Raw genomic sequence first — 16,712 nt, 5'->3', positions numbered from 1 at the left:
TATAAGGGCACGAGGTGACCAATAAAGGTCTGAATCGGTCTGTGATAAAGTAGGGCACTGCTCAGGGTTTGAGTGCCTGCGTACAGAGAATGTCCTCAAAGAAAGATGTGCTGTGAAAAGTCTGGCGTGCTACGATTGTATTATGATCCTAAATTGGGCCATAAGAGAGAGAAAAAGGTCGTGGGTCAAGGTAAATACGTATGGGTGTCACAACGCTCACTCACGTAAGAGTTGTTGCTAGGGATTACGTCATCACTCCCACTGCACCAGCCAATCACCTGCCGGAAAGACATACCCCGCATGCAACTTGGCCGCAATGACACCACTCGCGCTACGCGGCTGACATGACATCATCACCCGGCGTGCTTCAGCCCGTCTTGAGTGTTGCTCATGTTGTTAATTATTGCGTCATGTTAGTCTTATTATCAGTTACAATCGACTTATGGGTGGTCCGGACCACTCCATTCGCACGGTTGGCTACGTACGATGCGAAGGAAGTTCAACGTATCTGTCAACCCCTTATCAGTGCCTACCTTATTACGGGCCATTTCAGACCTTATTGGCCATTTGCTGCATCACAACGTCAAACAATTGCAAGTCCTAATTTTGTAAATGAGGGTTTGTTTTGCTATTGTTGGTGTAACGATGCATCGATCTAAAGTCACCGACACACGCGTGGAATCACGCATCTACGAATCAATGTGTGAATCAATTCGTTGACGTCGTATGCAGTGGGTTAATGGGAGGCCCGCAGTCAACAGGTGCCAATAAAGGTGCCAGTGCATTCACAATTTTGAGAACAAAAAAATCGGAATTAAATAAGATCGTGACCGTGAATCATGACGATTCATTACGTGGAGGGGCTTGACAGTCATGAAGACTGTGCCCTGAGCTAAACTAATAAAACACACTGTGATAATACAAATAATTCCAGTGAGTCCATGGTGTCGGCCAAGTCACTGATGAATGCACAAAACAAACCCCATGGCGCTCAAATTAGCCCTGCCCTTAATTTGTGCGAAATTCCATCTCCCTTTCACTGTCACGTGATGAACAATGCTCTCATTTGTTGAGCACGTGGACAACGTTCTGCCCCTCCACTGCGTGGACTAGAGGTCACGTGAAGGGGTCTCAGAGGTAGCTCTGTGATATCCACTTCCGCGGGCCTTTCTCCGCGGGAGATTCGAAGAGATTGTCCGTCTCATGGCGCGGGCGGCGATAGCGCAATTTGAATAAGACTGGGCGAAAATGACAAACATTGTCCCATTTTGTAAAAAGAAAAAAAACCAATAATCTAATATTCTTAATTATGGATCCATCACCTTCATATGGCCACCCAATATACTTTCTATTGTTACACATACAGTACCAACCTCTCGTTTCAGGCCGAGCCAACTACAGGAGATATCTGACCGTGGCAAAGGCACCAATTTTTCATACGGCAATGCGTGCGGGTTTTGCGACGTGACCGAAACCCACTACATATTGGGTTCCGCGAGATTTGAGTACGGCACGCTCGGCCTTCTATCGGCCCCTAACATCCACACCGCCCAGCCACCCCACCTCTGGATAGAGCAAGAACCTTACAAGGTTGCTCTATAGTGTTTCTGCTCGTGACGACGATCATAATTATCATCGTGGTTATTCCGCGTCGTGAATCGAAGGGGGATTTCCGCGGCGAGCGGACGCCGTTTTCGGGACGGAGTGCTGCGAGCCTCTTGGTGGTAGCGACGTTTCGGCCACCCCCCCCCCCTTCCCCGGTGGGACTCGGACTACGGCACCTGGCACCGTTGGTCGCGGCGTGGCGTCGAGGCCCTGGCTTAACCTCCTCCCCCCCGCCCCAAGACAAACACGAAGCGCTTCGCTGGATTGGCGACACGCTTTGCCTCCCCTCCCCCCCTCCCCTGGCCGTTTTAATCACGCACAAGGGATGTCTTGTTTCGCGAGCAGAAACACGACCGTGGATTAAGGGGGGTTAGGGCGCTGGGCTCCAGTTCCTCCTAGCAGTGCGTTGCAGCTCCCCCCCTCCCATCCCCCCCCCCATCCGCCACTCAACCCCCCCCCCCAACCCCTGTAATATTTCTTGACTTCTCAAATTGACGCCAGCTGTCTTTGTACGTATGTATGCTGAACTTCTTTCGCACCGCACTTAAAAGGAGGTGCCAATTTATGTCTAATCACTGCTGGATGAGGGCAGCCCCCACGCCCTTGCCAAGCGGAGCTTGCCCACGTACGGTTCTTTTTGGATTGTTCATGTGTTGTTGTTGTGACTGTAACCTGGTCCCTCATCGAAAATTTGCATTTCTTGCCCACTGGGTTTTTACCTGTGCCAAAAATAAAAACCTAAACCTAAGAAAAAAACGTGGTGCGGATCACGCGGGTTTGTTTGACCATAGCTTGACTGTGCTCGACTATGTTGGAGCAATAGATGCTGGAACATTGTACATTGCAACAATATATCTTGCTGCACTGCCTTCTTGGTGACAACAGCCCCGTAGCAGCCTACAGCACCGGGATCATCCGTGGTGGTGGTGGTGGTGGTCTGCCCATCCAAACACATGTCTAGCCTCAACTCTACTTAGCGTCAGAGATCCGACAAGATCAGGGACATTGCAGGTGCTTTGCTCATTGGCAAATGGCCTTTAAGGGGTTACATTTAGAGGGTAATTGAGTGGCGTAGGGAGGAAATGTCCCTCTGTCTTTCAATCGTGTGAATCCCGCTTCCCCCACATTCCGCAGCACAGCTGATTTGTGAGTGGGTGCAGCTAAAGTACGTGTCAATGAAAGTGGTGGTGATACAATACGTTTGAACGGAAGACAATTGTCTGGCCAAGGAGAAAGTCTGGTATCTCCAGGTTTTTTTTTCTACATTTTTATATTTATACATGCAGTACATTTCACGAGAAGGGTTGGAGTGGTGGTGCAGCGGTTAGCGCCCGGAGCTTGATCCTCAGGCACTGCTAATATCAGTGGCAAGTGATTTCTGAACTCTTTGCCGAGTGCCCCAACTCACATTTATCTTCACCAATTCGAATATGATCAGTGTGGTGAAGTATGATCGAACGGACTAAGGGGGCCTTGGTCCAGCAGTGGCTTAACAATTACTGTCACACGCCTGGTCCAGCAGTGGCTTAACAATTACTGTCACACGCCTGGTCCAGCAGTGGCTTAACAATTACTGTCACACGCCTGGCTCAGCCTGGCTCAGCTCAGCCAGGTGTGTGGGATATTTATAGTCGGCAGCTGTGGAGCCGCACCACGTGATGGTCAGCAGAGGACAGTGAAGGAAAGTCCATTGTTGTACTGTGTCTCTATGCTGCCACTTATCCCAGCTCCCCGTCTTCACCAGGGCTTACATTTCTCACTCGATATTTTTCAAATACACTGCCAGGCTGGCTTGGAGTAGGGATTATCGGCATAAGGCACTACCACTAGAGTACAAGGAATGCATATCCATATTAACCATATGTTATTGTACCCTATATTACAAGCATCTTATGAACAGGTTTATAAAAAGTAGTGTCATGGACACAACACAAGGTGAGATGGTTATGGCGTGTCAATATAATTTCTGGACTGTTCTAGCTGATCCTAAGCACCAATTCTAATTCTACACATAAAAGACAAAGATCCTCTGTAAAGCCATTAATAGACTGTTAGGGCAAACACTGTTAGAGAGTAACTCCTATGAAGGCTGGCACTTCACACTAAGGGGTGGGTGGCTAACACCACGCCCGGCCGCCTTTGTCTCCCCAGTGGCAATGTTTACACACCATTACCAGGTACTAATTTGAGGCTGAGTCGACCTAGGGAGGAGGACCAGGACCAATTCAGATAATCGTCACTGGTGTTGGCCGAGACTGCTCCCCAGAAACACAGCAAAGACAAATATTCCCACCCCCCCCCGCCGCCCGTATAACTTTTTTTTTGGGGAGGTAAGTGATTAGCACAGACAGATTCTCGTTCTGCAGCAGCACCGCGGTGTGTCGAGGGACGCCCTGTACCTGTGCGTGGCTGTAGTTGTCGGCTCTGGGCATGACCGGCAGCTCGTAGGCGGCCGCAAAGTGGTTCCTCACTTGCTGCATCTGTCCGAACCGTTCTCTCTTGCGCCATTTCGCACGGCGGTTCTGGAACCAGACCTGATGTATTGGCGGGGGGAGGGAACGAGAGAGAGAGGAGAGAGAGAGAGTGGGAGAGACAAAGCAAAGAGAGAGAGAGAGGAAATAGGACAGAGATAGAGAGAGAGCGACATGGATATATGGTTATACAAGGTCCTGAAATTCAACAACTGCACACTAAGGGTATAATTTAATTGTGAAGTGCGTTCTACAGTTTTATTTTTAAATCAAAGTTTAACATTTTTCTTCATTTTTGATTTTTTCTTGATTTTTGTGTTTAGTTTACTGTCCTTCCCCCGCACCTCCGATTAGCACGGTTGGCTACGTACGGTGCGCAATAGGTTCTACATAGATATAATGTGTAAATTAAATTCATAATTTTGAGTCGGGATTTATCTGCTGCTAGATGAAGGCCTCCGCTAACTGACACAATGTAACTATTCATCCAGCACCTGCGCACGAGCCGATTTCATCGCTCCATCTCCACAGTGGAATGGTCCTTTAGCGCAACCCAGCCTCTCTGGGCTGCCACTCCATCAACCACAGGCCATCATCCCAATGTGCTTGTCTTTAACAGTCAATATATCATGTATTTAACTTTACACACGTTCCCGACTCTGTGTGTTCCTCTTCCCATCTCGCAGTGAAATTTAAAGCATCCATCTGCCCGTGCTTCTTTTCACCAAATTCAGCTTTTGTTCTGCCCGCTTTGTCAATGTCCTTGTTTCTGATTCACGTGATAATTATTACACATTCTGAACGCGATTGGTATGTGGGGAAGTCCTAATTTAGCAGTTGATTAACAAAGGGATACACGTTATTATTAATGCTATTGATGATTACTTTCTTTGAATGTATTTGAATTAATTATGATATGCGGTATTGTTGCAACGTAGTTAACCAACATTTCCATTGTTTGACTGAATTTTAAGAACCATGTATATGTTTTATTTTTTGCAAAATCAGGATCCATATTTACACGCATTGTCAAATATATACTGCATTGCAGAGCTGGATTGAAAAAAAAGTTAATACATTTCTGCACGTAGTTCAGGCTTACCAAAAAGTGTCTACTTCTTTGTTGAAATGTAAGCATAGTTTTAATCCAAGCTACAGTGACCAAAAGCAGAAACAAAATACTTTTGTTTACGAACACTGAAGGCGTGAGTGATGGACCTTGACACGATCTCAATAGTTTGATGGAGTAGTGGCGCAGCAGTTAGCGCACTGCACCATGCACCTTGCAGCCTGAGCCATGGATAACATCAGCAGTGAGTAGTCATTCCTGAACTGTATTCTTTGGGTCTTTCGGTAAAGTCACGCGGATGCGTTCAAATTTAATACAAATAAAATAAACAGAAAACTACGACGTTTCGATCACAACACAAGCCGTCGTAGTTTTTGTGTTCATTTTTTTATTAATTTGAACGTATCTACGTGACTTTACCGAAAAGACCCAAAGAATTTGAATTCCTGCAGCCACGAAAGCTTTAAGTCAATATCTGAACCGGTTTGGGTCCACTCATCCACTTCACCAACGTGTGCTGACCAGTGTGGTGAAGTATGGTCAATCAATGCAATGTGGGGAGGCCTTCATGAAGCAGTCGAAAAACGAAGATCTCGACAATATTATTATTATTCATTGTTACTTGAGCCTACAGTATCGTTCGCAGCAGTGTTACTAAAGTGCCACTCTCTCCCAACGATATAAACCTGTAGCAAATATCATTGATGGACCTTCAATACAAATGGCATCACATTACATTTTTTATTTAAAGCTTTCGTGACTGCAGAGATTCATATTCTTGGTTCTTTTGATAAAGTCACGTAGAAGGGAAACAATAAAATAATAAAAATATAAAACAATAAAATTCTCACGACATTAAGCTCGTGCGGGGCCTGGAGCATATGTTATAAAGGGGCCCTAAACAAAATATCTATTTTTTTCAAAAACATAAATATTAAAATATTGTTTTTACTCGCATAGGAAAGTTTTTTTTTTGTTTCATTTGCTATACAGCCAGATAATACGACAAATCGCTAACCTTAAACACCCGGTCGTTCATAAAAGTTGAGGGCAGTATAGTACTATAGTAATAGAGCAAGTGCAGAATCACTGAACCGGAATTGAGAGCTTGAAAGCATTTAGCGCGGGGCCCGTAGCTACTGCATAAGTAGTAACTACATAAGTCGTAGGATAATCCAGCGCTGCGCAAATGCAGTGAGTGCGCTCCGCACACATTCAACGCAGCCTTCAGCTGTCAGCCGGGTCTGGCGTGGCAGCAATATGAACGCGTATTCGTATAATAATAATAATCATGATAATACGTTTTAATCATCATCAGAAACAGTATCAGCCGTGATAAATCCACCGCTGGATGAAAATCTCCCCCTCGGCGTCCCCACCTCTCACAGTCCGTCGAACGCACATGGCCTACGAAACCGACCACGCACGCGCGAGCTGATCGTTGGGCCCTCGATCAGAACGGGTTTGCTGCGCGTTATCGCCTTGCGTTGCGCAACTCTCGCCGCTGTCGAGGGTAGCTACGCACCGTTGTTATTGCAACGCGTGGTTGTGCTATTGCAGACTTTGGGGGCAATGCGGCGCTCCATGGTGCACCGTGTAATTCACACGGGGGTTGTTGTTGTTGTTGTTGCTGTTTGAGCTATACGGGCACGACGTTATCACGCCGGTCAGTGCGAGTTGATGATGAAGGGGGCGTCGGGTTACCCAGGATTGGTTCAGAACATCACTCGCCCATTGATTTTTAGCGGTGGCCAGGAATCGAACCCAATTAGTTACAAATATTTGAACAAAATACGCGCGCGCACACACAAATAATCACCAACATACAATTTATCTCATTCCGATGTGTACTATGCGTATATGATAAGAATGCACTTAAACACAAATGCATTGAATGTTAGTTAACTATTATTATATTATTGTATTCTTTTGGTTTTTCGGTAAAGCCACGTAGATAAAAAAAATATATATTAAGTGCTCGCTAACAGCACTTGCCCCAACAGCCTGTTAAGGCTATAAGGGGGATCTTTGTCTTTGTATACAATACGAGTAGCCAGCAGCAAGATGTTCCCCGCATTCTGTCAACTTTGGCGTCACACTCCACCGGTGGCGAACCACTTTTGGTTCCCTTATCAGGCGGGAGGGGTACGGTTGTAAGTTGCCTCGAGACGCCAAAGCGACGTGGAACTCGAGGCTTGCTCAGCGAAACCAATCATCCTCCGGCCTCGTGCAATTTGCGAGGTCCAAATTAGACAATTTCACTCTTTGTCGGCTTGTAATCACTACAGACATAGGCACGACTATATTTGTGCCAAATGTCAATCATGCAGCCATTCCAGACCAATATATCAGTCTCCGTGGTCTATCTATACGATATACGCGTTTGTGTGCGTTCCAGACGGAGCACCGGTTAGCGCACTTGCGCTACGAACCCGGCTACCCCGAGTTCGACTCCCGCTCACGGTCAACACCAGTGACGATTATCTGAACTGATCTTTAGGTCGACTCAGCTTCAAATGAGTACCTGGTGCGGTGTGTAACAACATCGCCACTGAGGAGACAAAGGCCGTCGGGCGTGGTGCTGGCCACCCACCCCCTCGTGTGCCGTGCCGACCTTCATAGGTGCTACTCGCTAACAGCACTTGCCCCAACAGTCTGTTACAGGCTGTACGTGGGGTGGGGGGTATTTGTCTTTGTTATGTTCCAGATGTTATGTTGTCCGTTAAGAAGATAAGTAGTTGGGCTCTGGCAGGAGGCGTCGCTGGAAGGGATGAGAGCCGGTGAATTGAGACAAACACCGGAGCGGCAGGCCAAGGAGGCAGAGAGGACCTCCTTTGTGGAGATGGAGCGGTGGAATGAGCTCGTGTACGGAGGCTATACCGCGGACTGTTTGTTACATTGCAGCTTGGGGAACCCTTCATCCGTCTTGGATGACGACGAAAATAAAGTGTGATGTGCTCTCACCCAGCCCCCCATCTCCCCACTCCTCACCCAGCCCCCCATCTCCCCACCCCTCACCCAGCCCCCCATCTCCCCCACCCCTCACCCAGCCCCCCATCTCCCCCAACTCTCACCCAGCCCCCCATCTCCCCCACCCCTCACCCAGCCCCCCATCTCCCCCAACTCTCACCCAGCCCCCCATCTCCCCCACCCCTCACCCAGCCCCCCATCTCCCCCCACTCTCACCCAGCCCCCCATCTCCCCCACCCCTCACCCAGCCCCCCATCTCCCCACCCCTCACCCAGCCCCCCATCTCCCCCACCCCTCACCCAGCCCCCCATCTCCCCCAACTCTCACCCAGCCCCCCATCTCCCCCACCCCTCACCCAGCCCCCCATCTCCCCCAACTCTCACCCAGCCCCCCATCTCCCCCACCCCTCACCCAGCCCCCCATCTCCCCCCACTCTCACCCAGCCCCCCATCTCCCCCACCCCTCACCCAGCCCCCCATCTCCCCACCCCTCACCAGCCCCCCATCTCCCCCCACTCTCACCCAGCCCCCCATCTCCCCACCCCTCACCCAGCCCCCCATCTCCCCACCCCTCACCAGCCCCCCATCTCCCCCCACTCTCACCCAGCCCCCCATCTCCCCACCCCTCACCAGCCCCCCATCTCCCCCCACCCCTCACCCAGCCCCCCATCTCCCCACCCCTCACCCAGCCCCCCATCTCCCCCACCCCTCACCCAGCGCCCCATCTGCCCACCCCTCACCAGCCCCCCATCTCCCCCCACTCTCACCCAGCCCTCCATCTCCCCACCCCTCACCCAGCCCCCCATCTCCCCACTCCTCACCCAGCCCCCCATATGCCCACCCCTCACCCAGCCCCCCATCTCCCCCAACTCTCACCCAGCCCCCCATCTCCCCTACCCCTCACCCAGCCCCCCATCTCCCCCAACTCTCACCCAGCCCCCCATCTCCCCCACCCCTCACCCAGCCCCCCATCTCCCCCCACTCTCACCCAGCCCCCCATCTCCCCCACCCCTCACCCAGCCCCCCATCTCCCCACCCCTCACCAGCCCCCCATCTCCCCCCACTCTCACCCAGCCCCCCATCTCCCCACCCCTCACCCAGCCCCCCATCTCCCCCACCCCTCACCCAGCCCCCCATCTCCCCACCCCTCACCAGCCCCCCATCTCCCCCCACTCTCACCCAGCCCTCCATCTCCCCACTCCTCACCCAGCCCCCCATCTGCCCACCCCTCACCAGCCCCCCATCTCCCCACTCTCACCCAGCCCCCCATCTCCCCCCACTCTCACCCAGCCCCCCATCTCCCCACTCTCACCCAGCCCCCCATCTCCCCCACCCCTCACCCAGCCCGCCATCTCCCCACCCCTCACCCAGCCCCCCATCTCCCCCACCCCTCACCCAGCCCCCCCATCTCACCACCCCTCACCCAGCCCCCCCATCTCCCCCCACTCTCACCCAGCCCCCCATCTCCCCACCCCTCACCCAGCCCCCCATCTCCCCACCCCTCACCCAGCCCCCCATCTCCCCCCACCCCTCACCCAGCCCCCCATCTCCCCCCACTCTCACCCAGCCCCAGCCCCCCCTCCCCCCAACATCTCCCCCCTCTCCCTCTATCGCTCTTACCCAACTCTGACAACCCGATACACAAGCCCCATTTAAGAAAAACTAAAAAAAAGTAGCCTGGATACGTCCCTCAACATAAACACGACGGTATCACGCCAAGTTACGTAACCGATCATTATAACGACCGTGGTGGAATCCACACGCATGCAAGGCGCGTCTGTAATTTACGCACACACACACACACATGCACGCGTATGCACTCATGTCGATAACGCCGTGTGTGAATCACAGTATGCTAACAAATGACTCCGACAAAGCAAAGCCTCAATTGAGTCTCAAGACTCCTTTTCTCGGGAGCGTCCTGCTAATGTCTGACGTGCTCTCTGTATATGTCTCGTGTATGTGGCGTGTGTGTGTGTGACTTCAGACTTTAGCAGGACGCTACGTTGCGATGTTTGTGGCCAATCGTCATCATTTAGCTCTTCGATTTCGTTTGGAAGGAATCCCCTCGGAGGGAAATCCACGGTATGCGAAGGGGACGAGGCTCACTCAACCACTCCACTTGAATGGATTGAATCAAATAATCTCATATTCACCTCACAGCCCCATTGGGGTTTGTAAGTTCCACAGATCTCTATGTGATCCACCAATCCTCGTGACCGAGTTCCAACAGTTCACACCGCCGAATTGTGAAATATTGGAACGTTGAAATGTATGTCGCCTAATAATACAATAAAAAAGATATATACAGCAAAGCAGAATATCAAATGTACTCGTGTATGAGATTTGTTGGCAAACGTGAGTTGTGAAAGTAATGTCTATGATTTGAATATATATACAAGGACAATTGTATATATACAAGGACAAAGACGATCCGTAACACATTTGACAGACTGTTGGGGCACGTGCTATTAGCGAGCACCTACGAAGGCCGGCACAGCACACGAGGGGGTGGGTGGCCAGCGCCACGCAAAGCCGCCTTTGTCTCCCTCGTGGCGACGTTTGCACATCGCACCAGGTACTAAGTTGAGGCTAAATCGACCTCGAGGAGGCTCAGGGCGGGTTCAGACAACCGTCACCGGTGTTGGCCGTGAGCACGAATCAAATTCGGGTGGCCGGATTCGTAGCGCAGCGTGCTAACCACTACACTACATCTCCCCACTTCTATACACACGCACGCGTGCCTATATATACACACGCGTACCATTATTTACTGCAGTAATAGCCCTTTGCAGAGACTGGTCGCCGTCGTGGAAATGCAATGTCCACCCCTGGCTTAGACGCAGTCAGCAGACATGAGACACTTTGACTTAATATGATCACAATTGTATACTCGACGGCGGCGTGTGTCTGTACAGCTGCTTGGGGAGGGCTTCATCCAACAGTGGATTGATCATGGCTGGTAATGAGCATGACATTGTAAACCTTAGAAGACAGCTTTATCGGGTCAGCATTTATAAATCAACGTCATAAAACCGAATGGGGGCATTAACACAAATTCACAAATATTATTATTCAGCTGATGACGATGATGACACAATTACCCCACAAATAATAAGTACATTACCATCATCATGCTGTTATCTCTGAATGACATCGTATGATTGGAAGGCCACATTGACGACATAATTTCCAGACGATATTTTAATATCTCTTTGACTCATCCGCAATATCAAAACCATGAGTCAGGCTTCCTCTCATTCACCAACCCGCACTGGCCGGCTTGGTGAACTATGGTCCAACAACAACCGCGATTTTGGCCGGTATCAGCGTGCCCAGCAGTGGATTGACGAAGTCTCGTGATTCGCTGTTGCTATTATGACTGTGAAATATTTTTGTTTACCGTGCTGCGTTACATTATTACACTTGCAGGGTCTTGGGATTTGCCAGCAGATTGGGTTTGCCGGCGTTCATCCAGAGTAGCGGATTGACCGCTAAACCGACAATACTACGACTAATGACGACGAATGCAACCTTTTAGAGCAATACCAATAATAGCAGCACCGTTTATAACACCGCAGATCACCGAGTGGGACAACTGGAAAATCCTTTTACGCATAATCTGGCGCGTATAAGACGCGACCTAGACGGTTTGCGTTCCACCTCCCGTGGGTTCCGCCGCTTGTATGGCCTTGCCGAATCTGCCAAGAAAAACAAAAGCTGCCCGGTCTAATACTGGAGACGATCACTTTACACTCGGACAGCTGAATTGCAGCCGACTTTCATTTGCACCAAATTCCGGGGGACGGCGCCGACATGAAAATTAGCAGAGTCTACGCAGCGTCAGCCCCAGATATGTGTGGCTCGTGATAAAGGCCCGCTTGTGTATATGCGTGCATGCGTGCGAACGCGTGTGTGTGTGTGTATGTGCTCATTATACAGTTTGCATGCGCGCGCGTGTGTACGTGTGTATGAGCGGTGGTGTAGTGGTTAGCGCGCTGCGCTACGAACTTGGCGACCCGGGTTCGATTCCCGCTCACGACCAACACTAGTGACAGAATGATGCTGGCTACCCACCTCATCGTACCGTGTCGGTCTTCATAAGTGCTGCTCGTTAACATATAGGGACAAGTGCTGTTATTGACCACGATGGTCAGTACAACAGACGCATATAAGCACAGTACAACAATTAATGTCGATACACTGTCCTGTGACAGCCTATTTGTGGTCATCCATATAACACATTCCTGCGGAGGGAGCTGGTAGGAACGTCGGGTTGCTCGGTCAATGGCCAGGGTCAACGGCGGCACCACGTGGTGGTGTATTCCGCAAATATGGCCGACTGTGAGGGCGGGCACAAGCCGGCGACGTTGAGGTTTATAAGGACACCACGGGGTGACCAGCCCCTCCCCACCCTCCCCATCCAGCCCCTCTCCACCCAGCCCCACCCCTCCCATTGTTGGATGCACGACGGACGGACACAATAATCCCCAGTGGGCTGGTCGTGTAACCAGAGGTTCCTACACAGTATAAGCAACACACTGCTTAGCTTTCTCTAGATTTGTCGAGATTGTGCATATCGGGTGATTTGGGCGTATGGCATATAGGAGTGTGAATTGTATAACTGCGGTATTTAAATTCACAGAGAATGCAAATATATATATATGTATACAGGATATAATTGGGTGTGTGTGTGATATACAATCGATGTGACATTTTTCGTGATTTGATGTATGGTTAAATCAACCTCAGACAGAACACAATGTCAGCCCAGGTATATAGGGAGATTCAGCGGCAACGGAATTACAAAGGTGGGATATGTTGGAGGTAGGGTATATAACGGACACACAGCTGAGGGGCCGTCCATAAATGACGTCACGCACCTGGGGGGGGGGGGTCAGACATTTGTGACGATGTGTGACGAGGGGGGGGGGGGGTTAAATAATTAAATAGACTTTTTAATAAATGTTTTCTCCTATAACATCAGAGTGCAGTGCCATATTAAATATACGCACTACAATGACAATAGTTTAAAGCGATTTGAAGCATGTTATATTTTCAAAATGGAAATATGATTTAGGGGGGGGGGGGCAGAGCTTTGTGACGTCATATTTGAGGGGGGGTCTGACATTTTGTGACGCCGTGTGACGATGGGGGGGGGGTCAAAAATCGTCCAAAATCGCGTGACGTCATTTATGGACGGCCCCTAAGATATAATATTATTTTAATTGGTTCTTACATCTTGCTCCGAATTCCTACCGTGTGAGCGAGAATATAAAAAAACCGCCCCTCTACAACGACGATGCACAGACTTTAACTCTCAGCGGTCAGAGTCTGTCCCGTGCTGTAATTCTGTTACCGCGAAATCCGCCCGGTTTGAATAATAACCGAATGAGTGTTTCCTCCGCGTATGCGATGTGTTCATACAGACACGTATTGTGTCACTTTGTATTCCATATTGTGCACGGGTACGTTGCACCGGATGTGCCAACTCGTGGTCTTTTTTATGGCTTTGCTTTATCTCTTAATCAACGATTCACGCCTGGGGCATCGTGTGTCGGTAACTCATTGCAAGTCGTTGTAGATAGAGGACAATAGATACATAAAATAAAGCTACGAATACATACATATACAATGGACTTACAAGCAAACCTCAATAAGTAATAAGTAAATGAGCCGTGTGAATAGATGGCTAATTAATGTATTGATCAATACGCATATTATCAACGCATTCACTCGTCGCTCGTATGCACGCTTTATATAGATGAGCCGAATATTGCATTCGTCAATAGCACTGTTCTTAAAAAAACACACACAATGTAATAAGCGATATTTCTGGCAATGCCACTTCTTCACAGCACATTGTTTTGACTCACGTGTCGACTTTATTTTGTTAGTTTGTGCAGCACTGCTAATGCAGCATCGCAAATAACTTTTTATAAAAAAAAAATTGTGTTTTTAAAAGATTGTATTTCTCCCATCGTTCTTTGTCTGCCAGGCGGGTGCTGGACATAGTTCATCCCATGCTGCCTTGATCGGGCGTTCTTTAACGTGCGTCTGCTTTGTTTAATGCCCGAGGCGGCTACCGTCTGATTCCGTTTGCGCACTTGCGGTGGTCAACGCCTTGCCCGCCCTATCAACCCAGCGGCCTGAGTTCTATTTTCGGCCACGTCTGACATGAATGGTGAGTGATAGCTATCTGAACAGGTCCTGACATACCCCCCCCCCCCCCGCCTTCAACACAACCCGCACTGACCAGCGTGGTGAAGTATGGCCAAACTACCCACGGTCTGGCGGAAAGACCTCAATCCAGCCACGGATTGACAAATGCCGGCTAATTACAGATCATCAACGCACGTAGCTCAGATTATATATGTGTGGACGCGCGCTGCATATTTGTAGAATATAATGTTTTCGCGTGCTGTAGAGACATCGTGCCCCGCTCACACGATGTATCGAAGCCAGTGAGTTTATCCCCTTGCATGCGGAGTCTTGCAAGTTGGCTCAGCAGCAGTGCTCCAGGCGAGACAGTCGAGTGCACGAAGTCTATGGGAGACGTGCGTTCATTAACTGGCTCTTCGCGATGAACGGGTGGTCACATTGTTCATATGGAGTGCCCTTGCCAACTCTAAACGTCTCGGCGTTTGTTCAACAAGCCCGACTCTATTGATGCGAACCAGAAGGTGGAAACCTGTGCCCAGAGTTTGCTTCATTCAATAAATACCATTGCCGAGATAATTATCGGTTTATGGACTTAAACAATGTTTTACTTTAATGAGTGTGAACACGGAAAACCAAAATCTAGATTTTTATATATATATGCTCTGACATTCTACCTCTGATTAGCACGGTTGGCTACGTACGGTGCGATTGAAGTTCAACATGCGTGTAATTAACGGAACGCGTCCGAGAGGGCTGACTGCGGAGGAGATGGAGCGATGAAATTCAGTTCGTGTGCAGTTCGCTAGCCGGATTATTACATCGCAGGATCGCGAGACGTGGCGGCGGCTTGGGGAAAGCCTTCATCCAGCAGTGGATAGACGATGGATTACGATGATGATTGTTACACTTTAACGTGTGCTATCGCCTGGGTGCGAACCTGAGCTTGAAACCTTTGCAGGGTGCCACGCAATTCTACGTCTGGTCCAACTCGAAGGCTGGGGTAATAGTAACAGTGCTACGGCGGCGTCTCTGTGCCGAACTTTCAGCAATTCTTGGCACATTTTGTATTTGCGGTTGAGGGCAGTCTCGGTTGATTATACTTTATACATGATGTTATATTTAGAGACCACGTGTCTGTATAGTGGATAATGCATGCGAGCCTACGTATATGTACACTCTCTCTATATATGCGATATGTGAAAAGCGGTGGTTTCGACAGGTTGCGCGCTGAGCTGCTAACTTGTCCTGGCGTTGTTGTTGTTAAATCTAAGATCGACTCGGCCTTAAGTAAGCACTTGGTGTGGTTCGTTAATGCTATCGGTTGCGGGGAAACCAAGGCTTACGTGCTGTGACCGCACGGTTGGCTACTACGTACGGTGCGAACAAAGTTCAACGTGCACACACTCCATCATCATCATCGCGTGACCACATCTCACTGTCTCGTGCGCCGTGTCGGCCTTCCATGGGTGCTCGCTCACAACATGTGCCCCGCGAGTCTCTATGACTCTAGGGAATGATGAGGAGGAGGAGAGGGGATTGTTGTCTTATTATTGCTTGCAACCATTATGTGCACATGCGTTTGTCTTAGATGCTATTTTGCGGTGGTAGGGGTTCTGAATCAATTACAATATCTATTGCTGTACAAGTAATACTGATATTGCTGTACAAGTAATACTGATATTGCTGTACAAGTAATACTGATATTGTTGTACAGGAAATACTGATGTTGTTGTACAGGTAATACTGATATTGCTGTACAAATAATACTAATATTGCTGTACAAGTAATACTAATATTGCTGTACAAGTAATACTGATATTGCTGTACAAGTAATACTGATATTGCTGTACAAGTAATACTGATATTGCTGTACAAGTAACATTGCTATTAAAATATTGCTGCTGTACATATGTGCGCTGCGTTTTACTTATCGTTTGTAAAACCCAGAGTGAGATTTTATGATATTATGCGCAGCACAGTGTCGTGTGCGTACGGCAGGGTGGTGCATATACGAACTCGTCAAACCTGCGTTCGATTCCCAGGCACGGCTAACATCAGTGGCCGAACGATATCTGCACCAGTCCAGGGTTTCGCCGGTCACCAATCCGCACAGACTAGCGTGGTGAAGTATGGTCAACCCCCTGCCCCCCCCCCGCCCTTGCCTAACACAGTGTGGGCGATGCCTTCATCCAGCAGTGGGCTATACATTAATTCATATCAAGTTGACTGTATTAACATTTATAATAGTATAAATCTACACAGCGTCATGCGCGTGCATTAACAGCGACCGCGATTTCTGTCGTTGAAACTACCTTACTCTAATCACGTAAATAACACACACGTATAGATATAGTAACAAAAGCAAACCGGACTTACTGCTACAAAATCCCGTGTTGAAATTCGTGGCTGGGATCATCGTCTGCCGTTGTATTCGTC

At 49.2% G+C, this 16,712-nt stretch overlaps 1 protein-coding gene across 4 annotated transcripts in view; it reads right to left on the bottom strand.

Moving 5' to 3' along the window:
- Positions 1-16,712, bottom strand: part of LOC116945435 (homeobox protein aristaless-like 4) — a 57,180-nt gene that overhangs the window by 10,646 nt on the left and 29,822 nt on the right. For 2 of the 4 annotated variants that reach the window (XM_076069415.1, XM_076069416.1), the window contains exons 3-4: positions 4,005-4,139; positions 225-278 (exon numbers count right to left, since the gene is read on the bottom strand). In XM_076069415.1, coding sequence (XP_075925530.1) covers positions 225-278; positions 4,005-4,139 — 189 coding nt within the window. The remainder of the gene's footprint in view (positions 1-224; positions 279-4,004; positions 4,140-16,712) is intronic. The other 2 variants (XM_076069418.1, XM_076069417.1) reach the window with 1 other exon arrangement.

The sequence above is a fragment of the Petromyzon marinus genome, chromosome 24 (genome assembly GCF_048934315.1).
Source record: "Petromyzon marinus isolate PM22_M1 ecotype Great Lakes invasive population chromosome 24, UKy_Petmar_22M1.pri1.0, whole genome shotgun sequence".
NCBI classification, from domain to species: Eukaryota; Metazoa; Chordata; class Hyperoartia; order Petromyzontiformes; family Petromyzontidae; genus Petromyzon; species Petromyzon marinus.
The sequence above is the reverse complement of the archived record's forward strand: the minus strand, read 5'-3'. Positions and strand labels throughout refer to the sequence as shown.